The 16528-nt window shown below is 45.9% G+C and overlaps 2 protein-coding genes across 3 annotated transcripts in view; one reads left to right on the top strand and one right to left on the bottom strand.

Annotated features, from left to right (window-relative positions):
• Positions 1 to 6347, bottom strand: part of glis2b (GLIS family zinc finger 2b) — a 25692-nt gene extending 19345 nt beyond the window's left edge. Inside the window, exon 1 of the mRNA XM_034593639.1 lies at positions 5369 to 6347. The gene's annotated coding sequence lies outside the window, so the exon portion shown is untranslated. The remainder of the gene's footprint in view (positions 1 to 5368) is intronic.
• Positions 6348 to 9265: 2918 nt separating this feature from the next.
• On the top strand, positions 9266 to 16430 carry tfap4 (transcription factor AP-4 (activating enhancer binding protein 4)). Of its 2 annotated transcripts, none has more exons than XM_034593642.1 (7): positions 9266 to 9863; positions 13471 to 13636; positions 13749 to 13847; positions 13970 to 14140; positions 14269 to 14412; positions 15537 to 15725; positions 15823 to 16430. In XM_034593642.1, exons 1-7 carry the CDS (start codon positions 9775 to 9777, stop codon positions 15979 to 15981), a joined length of 1017 nt encoding a protein of 338 aa, XP_034449533.1. In that variant the 5' UTR covers positions 9266 to 9774; the 3' UTR covers positions 15982 to 16430. The 2 variants fall into 2 exon arrangements, with proteins under 2 accessions (XP_034449533.1, XP_034449534.1); XM_034593643.1 differs by having other exon boundaries at positions 9363 to 9863; positions 15537 to 15704.
• The last annotated feature ends 98 nt before the right edge of the window (positions 16431 to 16528 follow it).

Raw genomic sequence — 16528 nt, 5'->3', positions numbered from 1 at the left:
ACCACAGCTGGCAATAAGACAAGGTCAATATGACAGTCTTTTCCCTCTGCTCTTTTTCTTTCCTCCTTTATCTCCCTCCCTCGTTTCCCCTCTGTATTTCTGTGTTCTAGCTCAACTAAGTGACAGGCTCCACCCTACAGCTTCCATCTTTTTGCAGAGAGCGACAGATGCATCGGGACAGATGGAGGGCGACTGGGATGGCATCAGAGTTGAGCATAATGCTGTAAAATGGAGTAGCGCTGAACTCCCGAATTAAATTTGTTGGCACGTCCCATTTGTGCGATCTGTTGGAAGCGAGCGTCCGGGGAATCTGGCGCTGATTCCTCCTTTTCATTTGGCCGAGTGACGCTGAACGGCGAGAGCTAATAAATGTGCTGCGGACAATCACACAGTGTATCAGCTGCCGTGGAATGAATGAGCCAGGGAGAGGATCTCAATTAGTGTTTAAGGTCAGGCCAATATTCATGCTCTTACACTCTGCTGTCCTGAATCAATGCTGACATTTAGATTCAATTAAGGAATGGCCGAGCTCACTGTGACCGACAACGCCATTTATGGAAGCCCGAGCTAACAAGGAGCAACGGCGCTAAAAAGCTATTGGACGTAGTAAAAGAAAGAGACAGGCCGTGTTAAAATAGTGACGGGCGATTATTCAAGATGGCCGCTGAAAGTCAATTATTACAACTTTTAGCAGACGATAAAAACAAAGAGGGTGTTTGGGCATCTGAGGTCCGTCTTTATTTCACAAAACCTCAAACTTAAAACATTTCCAAATTACATAAGGCTCCCTCATACGAGAAACCGCCAGGCTACATGTGAAATAAATTAGTGTTGGCAACATCTCCACAACACCACAGAGCAGGTAAACACTTAGAGGCCAAACTTTTTTCTCTTTTACCGCATGTGTGAGATGGAGAATCTCTTATATAATGTGTGCGTCGCCTATGCAGCTGGGGGGGCTCGTGGAAAGTGGGCGACGAAGAGCGAGAGAGAGAGAGAGAGAGAGAGAGAGAGGGACAAAAGCAGAAGGGGGGGGGGGGGGGGGGGGGGGGGGCAGGAGAGTGGAGGAGATGGAGTCCCAGGGAGTTTAGGGATGGAGGGAGGAGGGGGTAAAGGGGGCAAAGTCTGGAAGCTCGCTGACAGGACTGGATGTGCCCAGACAGAGAGCCAGGCCCAGGCCCAGACATGAGAGCCTTTTTTGAGTCTCAGAAATGCCTCGCCCATCTCTCCCCCATCCCCATTCTCTACAGATACAAAAAAACACGGCATCAATTCCTCTCCCCTGCATGTCTCTCCCTTCCCAGTGTGTCATTCCTCACCCGTACTTCCAGGCAGAGCCCCTCTAGTCCCACTCCCTCGTTTCTTATTCTCTTCAAAACAGCAAACACACACATACATACCTCAGTCACACTGAGCGGCCGGCGTGCTGCTGAGGTTATACTAGAGAATCCAGGGTGTTGGCCCAGCGAGTAAATAATAATACAAACCAGCTGTGTCTCTCGTCATATTACGTACGACTCTCAGCTTCCTGAACTGAACTCCCACTTAACTAAAGAAGCTCCGGCTAGATGCACGTTTACTATCACCCATTTGTTAAATATTAAGTATGTTGATGGAAACTATTCCTCCAACCCCCCCTACACACCACACCACTCCTTCCCCCCACTCGCACTCTGCCAGCTCCGTTACATTACTGTTAGTGTTTCATGTCTTGGCTTTATTCCCCATATTTCTTCTTTAACTTTTCCTCATCAAGTGTGCCCTGCCCTAGACATGGTCTGCGTTTCGTCTGAGGGCCTCTGCGAGCTGAATTTCTCTCACGATACGAGCACTGAGCAGGGAGCGCAGAAGTAGCATTAGAGAGAATGAGAAGAGGCAGGGTGGGGTAGCTGGAGTGAGGCACTGAGTTGTCTGTGTTTATTTTGGAAATGCAGGCCTGCAGACTTGCAGCAGAGGAACTGACCCCTCAACTCCACCGTGGCGGATTCTCTCAGAAAGAGCGCAATGCGTCCATTTGGGATGTCCCACGCAGGTGATTTTGACAAATGGTAGACCATGTGCCCCCGAGGGGGGCCATTTTAAAACACACTGGGGATCCAGGAATGGTCTGCTCCAGGAGGAAACAGTGAGGCCGTGAGGTGATTAGTGGTTACAGTTTAACTGGAGAAAAATGCACGGTCCGTGAGCCCAGCCAGCCAGGGAGCGAAGCGGTATGCGCTGGTCTCTTTCAGTTTGCAAGTTAGTGTGAGTCAAGCTCTGCATCCGCTTTGTCTATTCTTAATGTACAGGTCCAGGAACCTGGCCATCACCCGGCATGGACGTATCACACTGTAATGCACCGAAGCATGGCTCAACACCTCCACTGAATGACATGGCAATGATTAGTAATAAGAGAGTTCGTGAAAGAAATGTACAGCGCCAGATTATAATATTTGAATCAAGGTATCTGAGCAAACCATTTGACATCCTCATATGATTGTGTTGGTATCATGAGCAGCCATCATCTGCTGCAAAAATAATTAAGGGTTTGTCAATAACTTGATTTAAGCTGTGAATCATAGCAATAACAGGTGGATTGGAAGCCTGAATGATAGAAATGTGTTGCTGTTGTGGCACAAGAATACATGATATTGTAGATAATATATATTGTGACTCATCATAGCTTCTTCTTTATCTACTAATGATGAACGCCACATTTTAAATGGCATCCTCTCTCTGCCTCGTTTCACTGAAGAGCCACATGGATTCATCTGGGTTTGTCGTGCATCTCCTGTGACATTTTCACGCCCCCCCCCCCCCCCCCCCCCCCCCCCCAAAGGCCAAGAGCTCTGATGTGCGACTCCATTAAGCACGTCAGAGAAATGCCCGAATAGTGGCTGTACTTCATCCGTTGAGCCCCATAATGCATGGATGAAAAAGCTGTTCATCTGATTAGCATTCATTATCTACAAATGTAGCAACGAGAATAGGACATATCTGTCACGGTGAAATAAAGTGGCTCTGTGGGAATGAATGCAAGTGTGCATCAGGTGCCCCGTTTTCACTGCATGCCGCCTCATTCACTGACCACTGTAATCCTCCCTCCCCTGCTGCTGAGTTGCATTTCAGTTTGATGGTAATCCCCAGCAGCTATGAAACCCCACTGTGATATTAATTCAAACACTCTCCCTCAGTGTAGTTTGTGCCACTTATATTCCACCCACTTGTAGCGGCCAAAGACTTTTAAGTTTCCCAGTGGCAAGCATATTTTAATGCGTCACACCAGGTCGACAACACCGTGCGAAAACCAAATCTTCCTCTCGTCACCTTTTGATTTCCGATGACTTTCTTGGCGACTCTTTATATCAAATGAGGTGCGCTTTTATTGCTCCGGTTTAAGGCATTAAGTGCAAGTGCAGTGTGGGTTCCCACCATCCCTCTACCACAGGCCTCGTGGTTGCACTCTGACGCAGGAATATGCTATTAGGGTCCACCTTTTCCACCATAAAGCAGCTGCCTTTCCCTCGCAGTTTGGGACCTCAGGGGTATGATGTCACACAGTTGTGGTAAGGGGCAAAATCTCAACACAGGGGAAAAGTTGTGTGTGTGGGGGGGGAGTGACAACCACACCCATGATTTGATTTCAGAGACTGGCTGAGACTGTGAAGCCAATTTGTGTCAAACCAGTTTCTATGACCGAAACTGTGCAAGTTGTTGCTCCCATGCAGCTGCCTTAGTATCTACGTTTGGCCAAGTTTGCAATCAGGATGAGAAAATGTACAGCAAAAAAAGGCTGCCCACACAAACACACACATCCTGTGAGTGTGGAACGCCACCACAGGGATGCACGGCCGGACCACATCTGGCTTGATGGTGAAGCGGTGACCAGGTGTCCTGTGAGAGAGGCGTTGCCTAAATTACCAGCTTGCCAACGTCCCCTGTCCTTTTTTTCCCACAAGGATGTTATAGCTGTGGCTAAACTGATCATCAGCTGATTGGATAAACAATGCACTGAGCAGACTGTGGATGTGAGGAGCACCTGTGCTCACAGTTCAGTGAGGGGTTATGGATTAAATAGCAGAAGCCTGGAATAGGGAGGGAGAAAAGGGGGAAGAGGAAGTCCTCCCTCTGCAGAGCGCCTCTGCGGCCCCTTTCACTGAGGTCCAGTGGGCCCATAGCCAGACCTCCTTAGGTCTCATGTGCCATCTTGTATAAGTTTCCTTCATGCAATAGCACAGTATTATACCAACACTTACAGCCGCCTTGGAAAAATACGGCCATTCTACTCCAAAATACAACTGCAGCCCCCTGAGTGTGCCTCGATCTGCATTGTGGACTAATGCTTTTTAATGATCAGGCCTTATTCCACTCCAGCACGGGGCTTGTTAAGTCTGCCTTGGCAGGGCTCAGCTCTTTCCCGTGGCATCCTCTGGAACAATGAACCCATGGGAGGCAGCCAATCGGGAGAAGGTCCATCCCAAACCCAGTCCCAGTGTGCACACAATTAGGCTTGGGGACAGTGGAATTGCTTAATTGGAGGAAAATAGCTCTTTATCTAGGCCTCTCTGCCTGTGTTCATCCTTGCCCCCTGCACTTCATGCAGTGGCCTCCACCAAGTTGGAATTGGTGCAAACCGAGATGATAACACGGCAAAGATGTCACGGGTTTCATCCATCACCCATGTGTGGAGCGGACAAAGGGCTTTAAGCACAATTAACTCATGTTGCGTTCAAGTACCAGCTGCTGTGAGCATGAACTCAGAAGAACTCAGTGCACCCTCTTGGTGACATGAAGTGATTGCATATTTATTCTTTCATGGGGAAAATGTATCATGAATCTGAGAATGACCACAGGTTTCAGTGGAGGTCACAGCTCACCCACCGTTTTATTTACAGATGCACCACAGGTTGAAGTGGCTGTCAGCACTCACTAGACGTTGAACTCTTTATCAGATGTTGTGACAGAGCGTCAGAGAGCTCAATGCAAGCCTGCATCTTGCACAACAGCTGGCTGAGCTCTGATGTACGTATATAAAGGACATGGTTTGTGCTGCACCTCTAAAAAAATTTTTTTTAAAAAAGGCCTTTCAACGCTGAGGAGGGAGATGCTCGTTAACAGTGGATCCAGGGGTTACTGACAAGGTGTCTGCGTAAATGGCACAAACGCCGGTAGAGGCACGTCCGCCACGAACCGGCCTCGAGTGGCACCAGTGCGCGGTCTCCCGGCTGCAGGATATCCGCGCACCGCTGGAGAGTCTCTGAAAATAGGTCACTGCCCAGTTTGAACTCGAGCGATTTTTTCACATCGGTGTAGCGCACTCACACCGACGTGGACACACATGACAACACGCACATTACGCAGGACTGACATGCAAGGCGAGGGCTCTTACCTTGCAGGGGGGGGGGGGGGGGAAACGCCGCGGATACAGCCGAGATATCCCCGACTCGGTCTCCCTCTTCCCGGGTGCAAACTTCGCACGCAAAGTCCCGTGGCTCAAACAGGCGTCGGCGTCAAGTGACTCCTCGTCAGTGTTTCGCTGTTTTAGACGAGATGTCGGTGTGTGTCACGTCTTGGGAAGATATTACCAGGTGTCTGGAGAGGCGGTCCGTTCCCAGACCATTGTCAGGATTATTTCTAAGCATGGGAAAAAAGGGTCTCGAACGCAGTTTATGTGACAGCTGGTTGGGAGAATAAACACTAATCTATGGAGTGACAGCCTTGTGCGTAACCGTGGGGCGATCTATGCTGCATGTTATCGTTCCACTGGGAAAGCCGTCAAAAAAAGTGTAAACACCCAGATCCGGAGTCTGAACTGTTCCCACTGTGGAAAAACCAAGAGCCGCTGGTTGCATCAAACGCGCAGAGGTGATCTCCTCCTAAATTCTATGCGCATCGCTTAATGGCAACGCTGGTCAGAGTGGGGGGGGGGGGGGGGGGTTCCTAAGGGTGCCCGTGGTTCTCCCGCAGCGCAGACCCCAGGGGTGGCACACGGAGCAGGGTGGATAGGGCGGGTTGGCGACGGGGTGTGGGGGTAAAGGGAGGAGGATCGTCTCCTTCTTCTTCTCCTTCTTCTTCCTCGGTGCGTTTTTCTCCAGATGCCGAGGTGGAGCTGTTTGCTTTGTTAATTTTTTCTCCTCGCAGTTATCCCCCGTGTCTCTCCAGCGTCTTTCTCCCCCCCTCCTCTGAGCGCTCCGGGAGGCGCTGAGCGTTGATGGTAGTCTCCCCCACGACCGTCTGAGGCGCACAGACAGCCGTCCGGAGCCCAGCCAGCCAGCCCGTCAGGACCAGCCCAGAGTCTGCCAGCTCAGCGCATGCTTACTGCTCCGCCCATCATCCACCATGGGCCGTCCCCGGCTCCTCTCCAAACTCTCCCTCTCTCTCTCTCTCTCTCTCTCTCTCTCTCTCTCTCTCTCTCTCTCTCTCTCTCTCTCTCTCTCCCTCTGTCCATCTCGGTGCCTCAGCTCCCCTCCACCAACAGGCCTTCTTGAAGGTTTTACCGCCCGTTCTGCTCTACACTTTCTGTCCCTGCAGATTGTTTTACCCTCCAGGGGTTTGTAGACTTCTCTGCTGCGTGGCCACACACCTCTGCCTCAACAGGTTGTCATTGAGAAACAACACCTGCCTTTGATGTCAGGGCCTCAAACCTTTATGGAGTAGTTTACCTGAGGAACTTAGACTTGAAACTTCACTGTCTGATTTTAAATCATCTCTCAAAAACGTACTTTTTTACTTCATTGTTTTTAGCTATTACTGTGTTTCTTTTCTCCTTTTGTAGTTGATTTTAAAATATTTTGTAGTATTTTATTTGCTGTCCTTTTAGGTGTTGTCATCGCTGTCTTTTTTTTCAATTGTATGTTTTGCATGTTGTCTTTGATGTTTTGTATTCTTGTTTTTATTTGTCCTCTTTGTGAACTTTGTAATAGCTGTTTGTTCTATTCAAATGAAGTTATTATCATCAAGTTTTAGATCATTACATGTTCAGCCAACCACAGATTTTATTGTAATACCAATGTTTATATACACGTCCATAAATTAATTCATTTTGAAGGACACTTGCAGCTATATGTGGAAAAGACAAAACAACCAAAACAACAAATAAAAAATGTCAGCATTACAATGAGATAATCTGAATAAAATCAATTCACTCACACAATTTCCCCCTTGCATCAATAAAATATTTCTGATTCTGATTTGCACTATTTCCTAAAACATGTGCATATATTCACAAGCAGCTAAACTGCACCCGTAGCCCTCCTAAAGGACGTAAAAGGTCCGAGAAGTTTTGAGACCTTTTAGTTTAATACAAGCAACACATGTAGAAATACTTAATTATAAGCCTGTTATTGGGTTTATTAACACAGATGCCTTCATGTTGTAGTACTATTGTTTTAACAACTTTACAGTCTGTGAGATAAATTAATTTACAACAATGCAGAACATCTAAAGTTGTCAACCGAGCCAAAAGTTCAATAATGAACTCTGAAGGTAAAGGACAGGCTATGAAGTGAAATCCAATAAACTCAAGTGGATTTGACAGATCAGCCGATCAGTCGAATAATCAATAAAAATAAAAATGTATTGCATAATTTTGATGATCAAATAATCTCTAAGTAATTTTTATTAAGTAATTTAACATATTTGGGTTTTGGGTTCAGTTTTGCATCATTGTCATTGCCGTGAGTTTTTTCTGTTCTGTTTTATGTAAGGATTGCATTTTATTTATTGAATTTCTCTTTTGCAGGTTCATGGATGAATTGAATACACTTTACACCTTTTATTATGATGAGCAGTGACAGGGTCCAGTTTTACATGTAGGACTACAGTATTACTATTGACCTCAGCTGTTTTGGTTGGACAGAAAACTCGTATCATTGTCTCGGCTTCAATATTAAGACTTTAAGATTTATGTCCATGAAATTAAAGTATAATCCTCAATTTTAATTGGCTGAAAAATATTTCAACGTAGAGTAAAACAACCAACCTGTCGAGGCAGATGTCAACAAACAATGAGTCTGGTTCAACCAGATGTTTCTTAAGAGAGAGTTTTCTCTGTTCAAAGTTGCTAAATGCTTGCTGGTTGTGGGAACTGTTGGGTTCCTCGATATTTTTTAAAGATCTCAACCTCACTATTTAAAATATCTTGTGTATCATAACACAATGTATTTTATCATATATGTATCGTACATGTTATGATTTGGCACCACACAAATAAAATCTGAATTGAATGAAAATATTAGTGACAATTTAAACTGGCAATATCATCAAATATGCAGCAGATTCTTATATTCTATGTCACATTGCATATTTTATCTTCCTTTGTAATTCCACAGACTAGGTCGGTGTGTGTGTTCATTCTTATACATAAGATAAGATCAGATAATAAGTCCTTTATTAGACCCACAATGGGGAGATTTGCAGTATTACAGCAGCAAGAGTCAAAAAGACGTCAGTAAGTAATGAGTAACATGCAATAGTTTAGTGTAAGGAATATCAAAATATAGAAAATTATGAATGGAATTAAACTAATATGTGCAATATAGAGACAGGGAAAATATGTACAGTGTGAGAATATGTACAGTGAACAGATTGAACCATTGATATTGTACTGAGAATAATATTTGCGACTTGAATAATATCGTTCATTACATTTCAAATACATGTCTGACGTGGTTTCAACGTTATGCAGCTGATTGCTGTGAACAGCTGAGGACCAGGCAGAGATGTGATCGGGTAAAATGCTTGGCAACTTGTAGCTGCTCCAATGAGGCCGAACAACTGATGAGCACTTCGAGATGAAACCAATTGCAATTCTGTCCACAGCATCTCATCCTCCTGTAGTAGGCTGGCTCTGTTACACCCAAAATGGTGAGCTGAGTGCGTGTGCGTGTGTGTGTGTGAGCGTGTGTGTGTGCGTGAGAGTGTGTGTGTGTGTCCCTAAAAGCCCTCCCTGGTGCGCTGTTGCTGTGCAGCTCTGCCAACCCGTCAGCTGATCCCTCTTGTTCGCTTATCGCAGCTGTTGGAGTATCCGCCCCTTTATTCGACACAACATCGAAAGATGCAATGCACATTTTAATTACAGCGGAAAGAAGTGTTTTTTATGAATGATTCTCACATCTTATGTGATGTAATCACTATTGTAATTATCCTGATTATGCGCAGAATTGCTTTATAATAAAAATATTTTTATTTTTTTATTTTACAGCGTGATAATAGGTGTGTTTATTTAATGTAACAGTTTAGTGTATTGTAATGATGAATTCACTGTTCATGTTTTGCTGTTGCTCACGTTAAAGTCGAACATGTGCGCTTTGTCGTCGACGCAAAATAGTCCTTTGTTTACATGCAGTCCCCCGTCTCTGCGGAAGGAGGCTTTTGGTAGTGCAGTGTGTGTGCGTGCGTGTGCGTGTGTGTGTGACTCCTACCAGCTGTTTCCCGCCTTGAAAGCCATCCGATCAGCTGCACACACACACACACGGCCATGCAGAGGGAGAAAGCAGAGGGGAGGGAGGGAGAGAGAGAGAGAGAGGGAGAGAGAGAGGTAGCGCACCACACACAACGAGGGAACCCCATCAGCTGGAAGTCGAGTAACATTACAACTCTCAGCAGCCTCAAACTACTACATTACGCAGACGAGGGGTCCACATCTGCTCCGAGGATTTAACCCGCGTTGGATCCCGGGATTTTTTCCGCCCCGTCTCCCCATCATTTGTCTTTTATTGTACAGAGACTGTTTGCTATTTTTTTTTTTTTTTTTTGCGTGAGGAGAGGGGGGGACCAAACTGGCGAGAGGCGAGCATGGAGTATTTCATGGTACCAGCTCAGAAGGTGCCCTCCCTGCAACATTTCAGGAAAACGGAGAAAGAAGTGATCGGGGGTCTCTGCAGGTGCGTACGTGCCCACGCCGCGTGCCGTGTTTATTTGTGTTATTATCAAGTCATCTGCTCGGAGTACACGCACTTAAGAGACGCTGCCGAGGCAACACGCTTGATGCGATCTGTTATTGTGTACACGACCCACTCACGGGGGAGCTGCGGGCGCTTATTATCACCCAGCCACCGGGGTTAGACTGCGGCGGACCATGTGCGGGCTCCGGCTCGGACCCCCGCATCCCCTCCGCGGTGTTATTTCGCACGATCGGCCGCGAAATCGATGCATTTTGTGGCTAGCAAACACAAACCACGTGGTTCCGTGCGCACCACGCTGCTCCTCCGCTCCACGGCGCATCCCCTGCCCCGTTTGTCCTCAGATTCTCCCCCTTGTGTCACCCACGGGCGCCGTGGGCCGCGTACGCAAGGCACATGTAACACGAGCGCGTGTCACACGGTGCGAAAGGGTCTATTTCGGACGCGCAACGTCGCGGGGGGACTGCGCGATATGGCTCCGAGCGATCCGAAGTTATTGTGGGTAGTGCGGCCATGCTTTGGGGCTCGAGCTAAATGCGATGGGGGGGGGGGGTTTGCCGTGCACCGCACTTTCTTTTCGATCGCTGCTAACGTGGAAACCACATTGTATCTAAACATCGGCCCCCCCACTCGACGCGGCGCTGGTTTTACTGGTGTTTCTGTGCGTCTGGATCGCGCCTCCACTGCGTCTTTTCGCCCCGCACCGCTGCCATGCTGCCTGCCGCATTGTTGTAATGGCGGAGGACACGGAGGAGAGTCTGGCTGCTCCGGAGCACGGCGGCGGGGTCGGGCGCTGTGGTGGCCGACGGGGGGAGCTCGTTTTGGGGGGCTTTTAAACCCCCCCCCGTGTGTCCGGTGAAGGGACATTTTAGCTTTGGTGTAGAGGAAAGATAATTAATGGCGGTGTTATTAATAAGGGGGTGTGTATGTGTGTGTGTCCGCTGAAGGCCTCGTATATACGTCCGCAGCCCTGTTTGGAGAGGGAGGCGGAGGGATCTGCTGCTGGTGGTAGTGACGCTGGCAGTCTGGGAAATGTAGTCCCTCCCCTCTTTTTATTTTATTTGTTTATTTTTTGAAATCCTTGCTTTACGACATAAGAATTGACTTCATATCTTTTAAATACTATGGGACAGAAATTGCATTTAAATTTCGCAGTTTTCGTTTCCTTTCCCATAACGAAATGATAAAATAAGCCTTGACTTCAAATCGTTTTTTTCCCCTTATGTCCTGAATGCACCACATCCCATATAATGAATCTGAATGTGTCTTAATAATAAAAACGTACATTTGTATTTCTCTTAATATTTTATCAATTAGTAAGAATGTAACCAGATTGCTTGCATTATACTTCCATTCCCATAAATAAATGATAACATGATCATTTACTTTAAATCTTTATTAAACTTGAAAGAAAAGTAATTGGAACAGAAATTGCATTAAAAATATAGCTTCTTCTTTTTCCTGATGCTCTGAATGTGCCACTTCCTCTATGATTCATCTGGACTTCTCTTATAATTACACCATAAATATGTTACTTTTCATTTGTGTTAATATTGTATTTACTAATAAATTATTAAGAAAACGACCAGGTAGCTTGCATTATACTCCCATTCCCATAACTAAATGATGATCTTTACTATTGCTTAATATGCTGATTTATAATTTAAGCCATAAAATGTCACAAAATGGTGAAACTTACCCAAGATTATTATTAAATATCAAATATACAACAATTTAAGGCAAGAGGAAGCTGCTTCCCACAGTGGAGATGATGGGTGCCCATTAAATATTTGCCATTTTGGATTGAAAATGTACTTGGATTAAGTTTCTGAATAAATCAATTCACCAATAAGTTCAGCTCTGTTCTGATGGCTCGTTGTTCAACTCTTGTTTAAAGCTTTAGCCCACCCCTCACTGGGACCCGGCCTGTTCCTCTGTACTGGTTTGTGTTTGTGTGATATGGTGAGTCCGGGTTGGTCATGTTTGGATGTTTTGGCAGTGGATGGGTTTGCTGAATGTGCCGCTGCAGCGTCGGTGTGTATTTGTCTGACCGTGTGTGTCCAGACACACACACACACACACACACACACACACACACACATGCACACACTTCCCTCTCATCTGTGTCTGCACAATTGTTCCCAGTGTTTGTACTGTGGCAGCTGAGTCAGTACAGATAAGAGCTTTGGCCGGAGAGGGTCCCAGAGATACTGAGCTCGATACAAAGGATGTCAAAGGAAGCTCGTCTTGAATTTCCGCTCGGTGTATAGTAAATAGTGGCTTTTCCTCACAGTTTGAGGGTGGTAATGTTAACTATCGACTTGCTGTTCTAATTAACGGTCACATGGAGTTAACAGCAGAGCCACCTGATGCCTTTTTAGCACATGTGGCACATAACAGGTATATTGTGAAAGGTACTGATTTTAGCAGGAGCAAATTTGGTCACCCTCCCAAGTATATACGCAATCATTTTACATTTTAACACCTTCTTTCAAAACGTCATGCCACATAATCAGTGCAGTTCCAAGTCTTCATGTTCAAGGACCCATTAGAAGTGTGGAAGGAGACCAACATGGGCCTTTCTGCAGTTACCTTTGCAGGATGCAAGCATGATGATGCACATGATGGAGGATTTATTGGTCGACAGACGTGCTGTAAATACCAGATGTTGCCGATCTTTTTCTGTATCATTCAAAGCATAAACGATACATATCCCTTACTGACTAAATGTGCAGCAAATGTAGCCTTTTGAGATGTGCACTTTTCCCCCCAACAAGAGGCTGTCATGTTTACCTCACTGTGACATCAATTGGGTTTTTTTGTGGGGGGGGATTATTTCTTGGGTATACTGTAAAGTACTTCAAACTGGAAGGCAAAAAAATGCTAAGATGTCCGATGACAGCAGCCTTGCAGACGGTGCATTTTCCAGTCGGGGAGGATTAGGTTGACATGCAGGCCAGTGCTTAAAATTTGTTTGCCAACTTCGCTACTAATATTTATCTCCGTCTACTCGGCTTTGGAAAGCAACAACTTTCGAACGCATCCACTGGGGGTTGACTGATGATTCTGAGAAGTGAAGGGAACTACTAAATGTATTCGCATTGGAAAGAGACAAAGTGAGGACATTTTGGTTGATTTAAAAAAAAAAAAAAATTTAAAGTAAGATACACAATCGACCACAACAATAACGAACTGAACCTTTTTACTAAGTGGTTAATTGTTTTTATCTTTGGATTAGGGAAGGAGGTTATGTTTTCACCCCTGTCTGTCTGTTTGTTGGTTTGTTTGTGAGCAATATAACATAAAAACAACGGAACAGATTTCCACAAACCTTAGTGGAATGGTGCGGTTTGGATCAGGGAGGAACCCATTACATTCTGGTGCAGATGCAGGAATGTTTTTCTCTCCCCCCAATATTTTCATCCTTTTTCCAGGTAGTAATTCAAGGATTCCGGCTCCTTTGAGAACTGATATCTATGAGCGTGTGAAATTTAGTGCAGCTTCATTGAATTTAAGGGGACTGTTGGGTCTTGGTGGAGGTATGCGCTTTATGTCTAACTGTCCCTCGTCATTCTCCCTCCTTCCCCAGTCTCGCCAACATTCCTCTGACCCCAGAAACAGCCCGGGACCAAGAGAGGCGAATCCGCAGAGAGATCGCCAACAGCAACGAGCGTCGGCGTATGCAGAGCATCAACGCTGGCTTCCAGTCACTTAAAACACTCATCCCACACAGTGATGGAGAGAAGCTCAGCAAGGTGAGTCACAAAGGCAGACCTGAATTGGATGATGAGTTAGATGTTGCCGTTCGGGTCTCACCTCACCTCCATCACAGGCCTGTGACATAAGTCCTCTTCTCTTTCCTGCCAGGCTGCCATCCTGCAACAGACAGCAGACTACATTTTCACTTTGGAGCAGGAGAAGACGCGGCTATTGCAGCAGAACAGTCAGCTCAAGCGAATCATACAAGTAAAGCATCGCCGTGCCAAACCTTGAATTGTTTACAAAGCTGTTTCCAGGCTTTTCAGTCTCCTTGCACAGCAGGTTTTTTGTATTCATCTCACAACGATTACTCTCATCGCTCTCCCCAGGAGTTAAGTGGTTCTTCCCCAAAGAGGAGGCGTGCAGAGGAGAAGGATGAAGGGATCGGCTCGCCAGACATCCTGGAGGAGGAGAAGACGGAGGACTTGAGGAGGGAGATGATCGAGCTGCGGCAGCAGCTGGAGAAAGAGCGGTCAGTCCGGATGTTGCTGGAAGATCAAGTAAGGGATGACTTGTAACGTAATAAAAAAAATAATAATAAAAACTGAAACTACTGTGAATCCAGACAAAGCTGGATATTGTTTTGGGACATGCAAGTGAACCTTTTATCTCCCGCTCTGTTTGTCAGATGCGTTCCCTGGATGAACAGATGTACCCAGAGACACTTAAGGCGATCGCCCAGCAGGTCCAGGAGCAGCAGGCCCAAACACAGAGCCTCGTTCATCAGCACAAGCAGCTGGAGAGGGACCTCACTCCAGCCCACAGCCCACAGGTTGGAAACCTTTTCATATGATTCTGACTCGTACTTAAACAGCGGAAACCTTTTCACCTGATCCATGCTTAAAGAGATTCTTTTAGATTATTTATAATATAATAAGGATCCGTGTCTGCTTAAATGTTCTAACAAATTTTAACCGATTTGACATAGTTTAATAAACTAATTTTAGTTTAGATTAGATTACTCTATCTCATATAAATTGGATTTTTATTTGATCTTCCATCTCATCACCCAATATATAGAATTATGTTTTTGTCTTCTGATGTCACTTTCCTTTTTTAATTTCCCCAAACGTAGATAATTTTCCCCAGCATATTTCGATATTTGGTTTATTTTATTTTGTTGAGGGCTCATTATTCTTAATTCATCAAGTGGCTGCAACCTAAGTCACTTCCCTCTCCTGTGTGTGTGTAGCCATAATATTTTATGGACATATCATATCATAGATTTCATACTGACACACTCACACAAGCTGTCAACAGCTCAGACACATTTACAGTGTGTTTTTAAAGGAGCAGCTCGCACATCTTTCATCCCGTCTCGTGTCACCGACAGCCACAGTATCCTTTTTCTGCCGGGCTAACTGAACTGAACATGATGCCGAATCAATCTGCATGCACAGGCTGCCCCTCCACAGCTGGTGGCAGCCGGGCGCTGATTGTGAAAGACGATTTGATGGTTGAGACGCACTGGATTAGTCATGTGACACTTTGTAACTCCCCAAGCAGAGCTGAGATATATGTCCTCAAATCAATATCGGTAATATTTGATGGAAGTTGCCTCACTTACAACCAATTCCTGGGAATATAATACAATTTCATTCAAATATATCTCATGCACTATTATCATGACAAGTTCATGAAAATTAAGCAATCTTCTCTAAATTTTACGAAGGGATACAGTGAAGCAAAAGCATCATGTTGCCTTCAAAAATAAGAGACTGCCATCTTCTGTTCGCTGTACATCAAAGTACGACCAGTTTCTTTTATCTGGTGTTTTAGGTCCAGACAACATTTTGGTGAATCACTAGTAACAGCTATCTGCTCATGTATGCAGATAAATTAAAAGGCCTATCTTCCGAAGACTAAGGTATTATAATAATAGATTTTTTCCTCCAGATGTTGGCGCCGGCGACCCCTCCTGCACCCACACACCATGCCACGGTCATCGTCCCCGCACCAGTCCAAACTCCCCAACCCCATCATGTCACCGTGGTAACCATGGGCCCTGCATCGGTCATCAACACAGTGTCCACATCTCGACAGAACCTGGACACCATTGTTCAAGTAAGACCAAAATGGAAGGAGGTCAGAAGGATTTCTTGGTGGAATGGTTTTTGTAGCTCTGAACACTAGAGGGTGCTGTTGTCACTCAAATCTCTCATCTCCCTCCGCCTCTCTCCAGGCAATCCAGCACATCGAGGGCACCCAGGGGAAGGGCTCTGTCGGCGAGGAAGAGCAGCGAAGGGCAGTCATCGTCACTTCAGGTCGCGTACTCTCCGACGCGGCGGGATCAGACACGGCCTCGAACAGTGACGGGCCGGACGACTGCTCGCTGCCCTGAGTTCATCACCCGATTTCTCTCAAGCCGTACAAGCAAACACAGAAAAGGCCCAAGCAGACCAGGGCTACGGGAGGCTTCAAACCCACAGCTCTCTTGTTCAGTGGACATTAATAGGGCTGGTAGACAGATTGAAGCACTCGTCTTTTATTTTTTCTTTCCTCCTATTACTACGCACTGTTAACATGTTGTACCGTGATAGGCAGCCCAAATAGGTTTACACTTAGACACTCATACATGCAGCCTCTTCTGCATCTGTTCTCTGCTTATCTCTAGGCCCCGGCTATCTCACTCATATCTGTTCATTAATCTGTAGAAAGGTTACGATAGCAACCATTTCACTGACTGATCCATAAATGCTCTGTCACACGGGATATGAGATTTTTCGAATGTCTGCGAAACGGCTCCATTAACCACCGGGGCTGTCGTCCTTTATTTGGTGCTGAAGCCCCATGACTGACCCGCAAAACAGCCGTTTGGCGTCTTCGCCACCCGACACCAGAGCATGTTGTAAAGACTGACACCCTTTTAATTATCTGTCTCATCCCGA

The sequence above is a fragment of the Hippoglossus hippoglossus genome, chromosome 8, assembly GCF_009819705.1.
Source record: "Hippoglossus hippoglossus isolate fHipHip1 chromosome 8, fHipHip1.pri, whole genome shotgun sequence".
Lineage (NCBI taxonomy): Eukaryota > Metazoa > Chordata > Actinopteri > Pleuronectiformes > Pleuronectidae > Hippoglossus > Hippoglossus hippoglossus.
This window is presented reverse-complemented; position numbering and strand designations above follow the sequence as displayed.

What these genes read in the sequence shown, in the direction of transcription:
- tfap4 (XM_034593642.1), top strand. Translation starts at nt 9,775, where the DNA reads ATGGAGTATTTCATGGTACCAGCTCAGAAGGTGCCCTCCCTGCAACAT. An exon ending in CTCCAGCCCACAGCCCACAG is followed by an intron (nt 14,413 to 15,536) that starts GTTGGAAACCTT and finishes TTTTTCCTCCAG; the next exon opens with ATGTTGGCGCCGGCGACCCC. An exon ending in TAAGACCAAAATGGAAGGAG is followed by an intron (nt 15,726 to 15,822) that starts GTCAGAAGGATT and finishes GCCTCTCTCCAG; the next exon opens with GCAATCCAGCACATCGAGGG.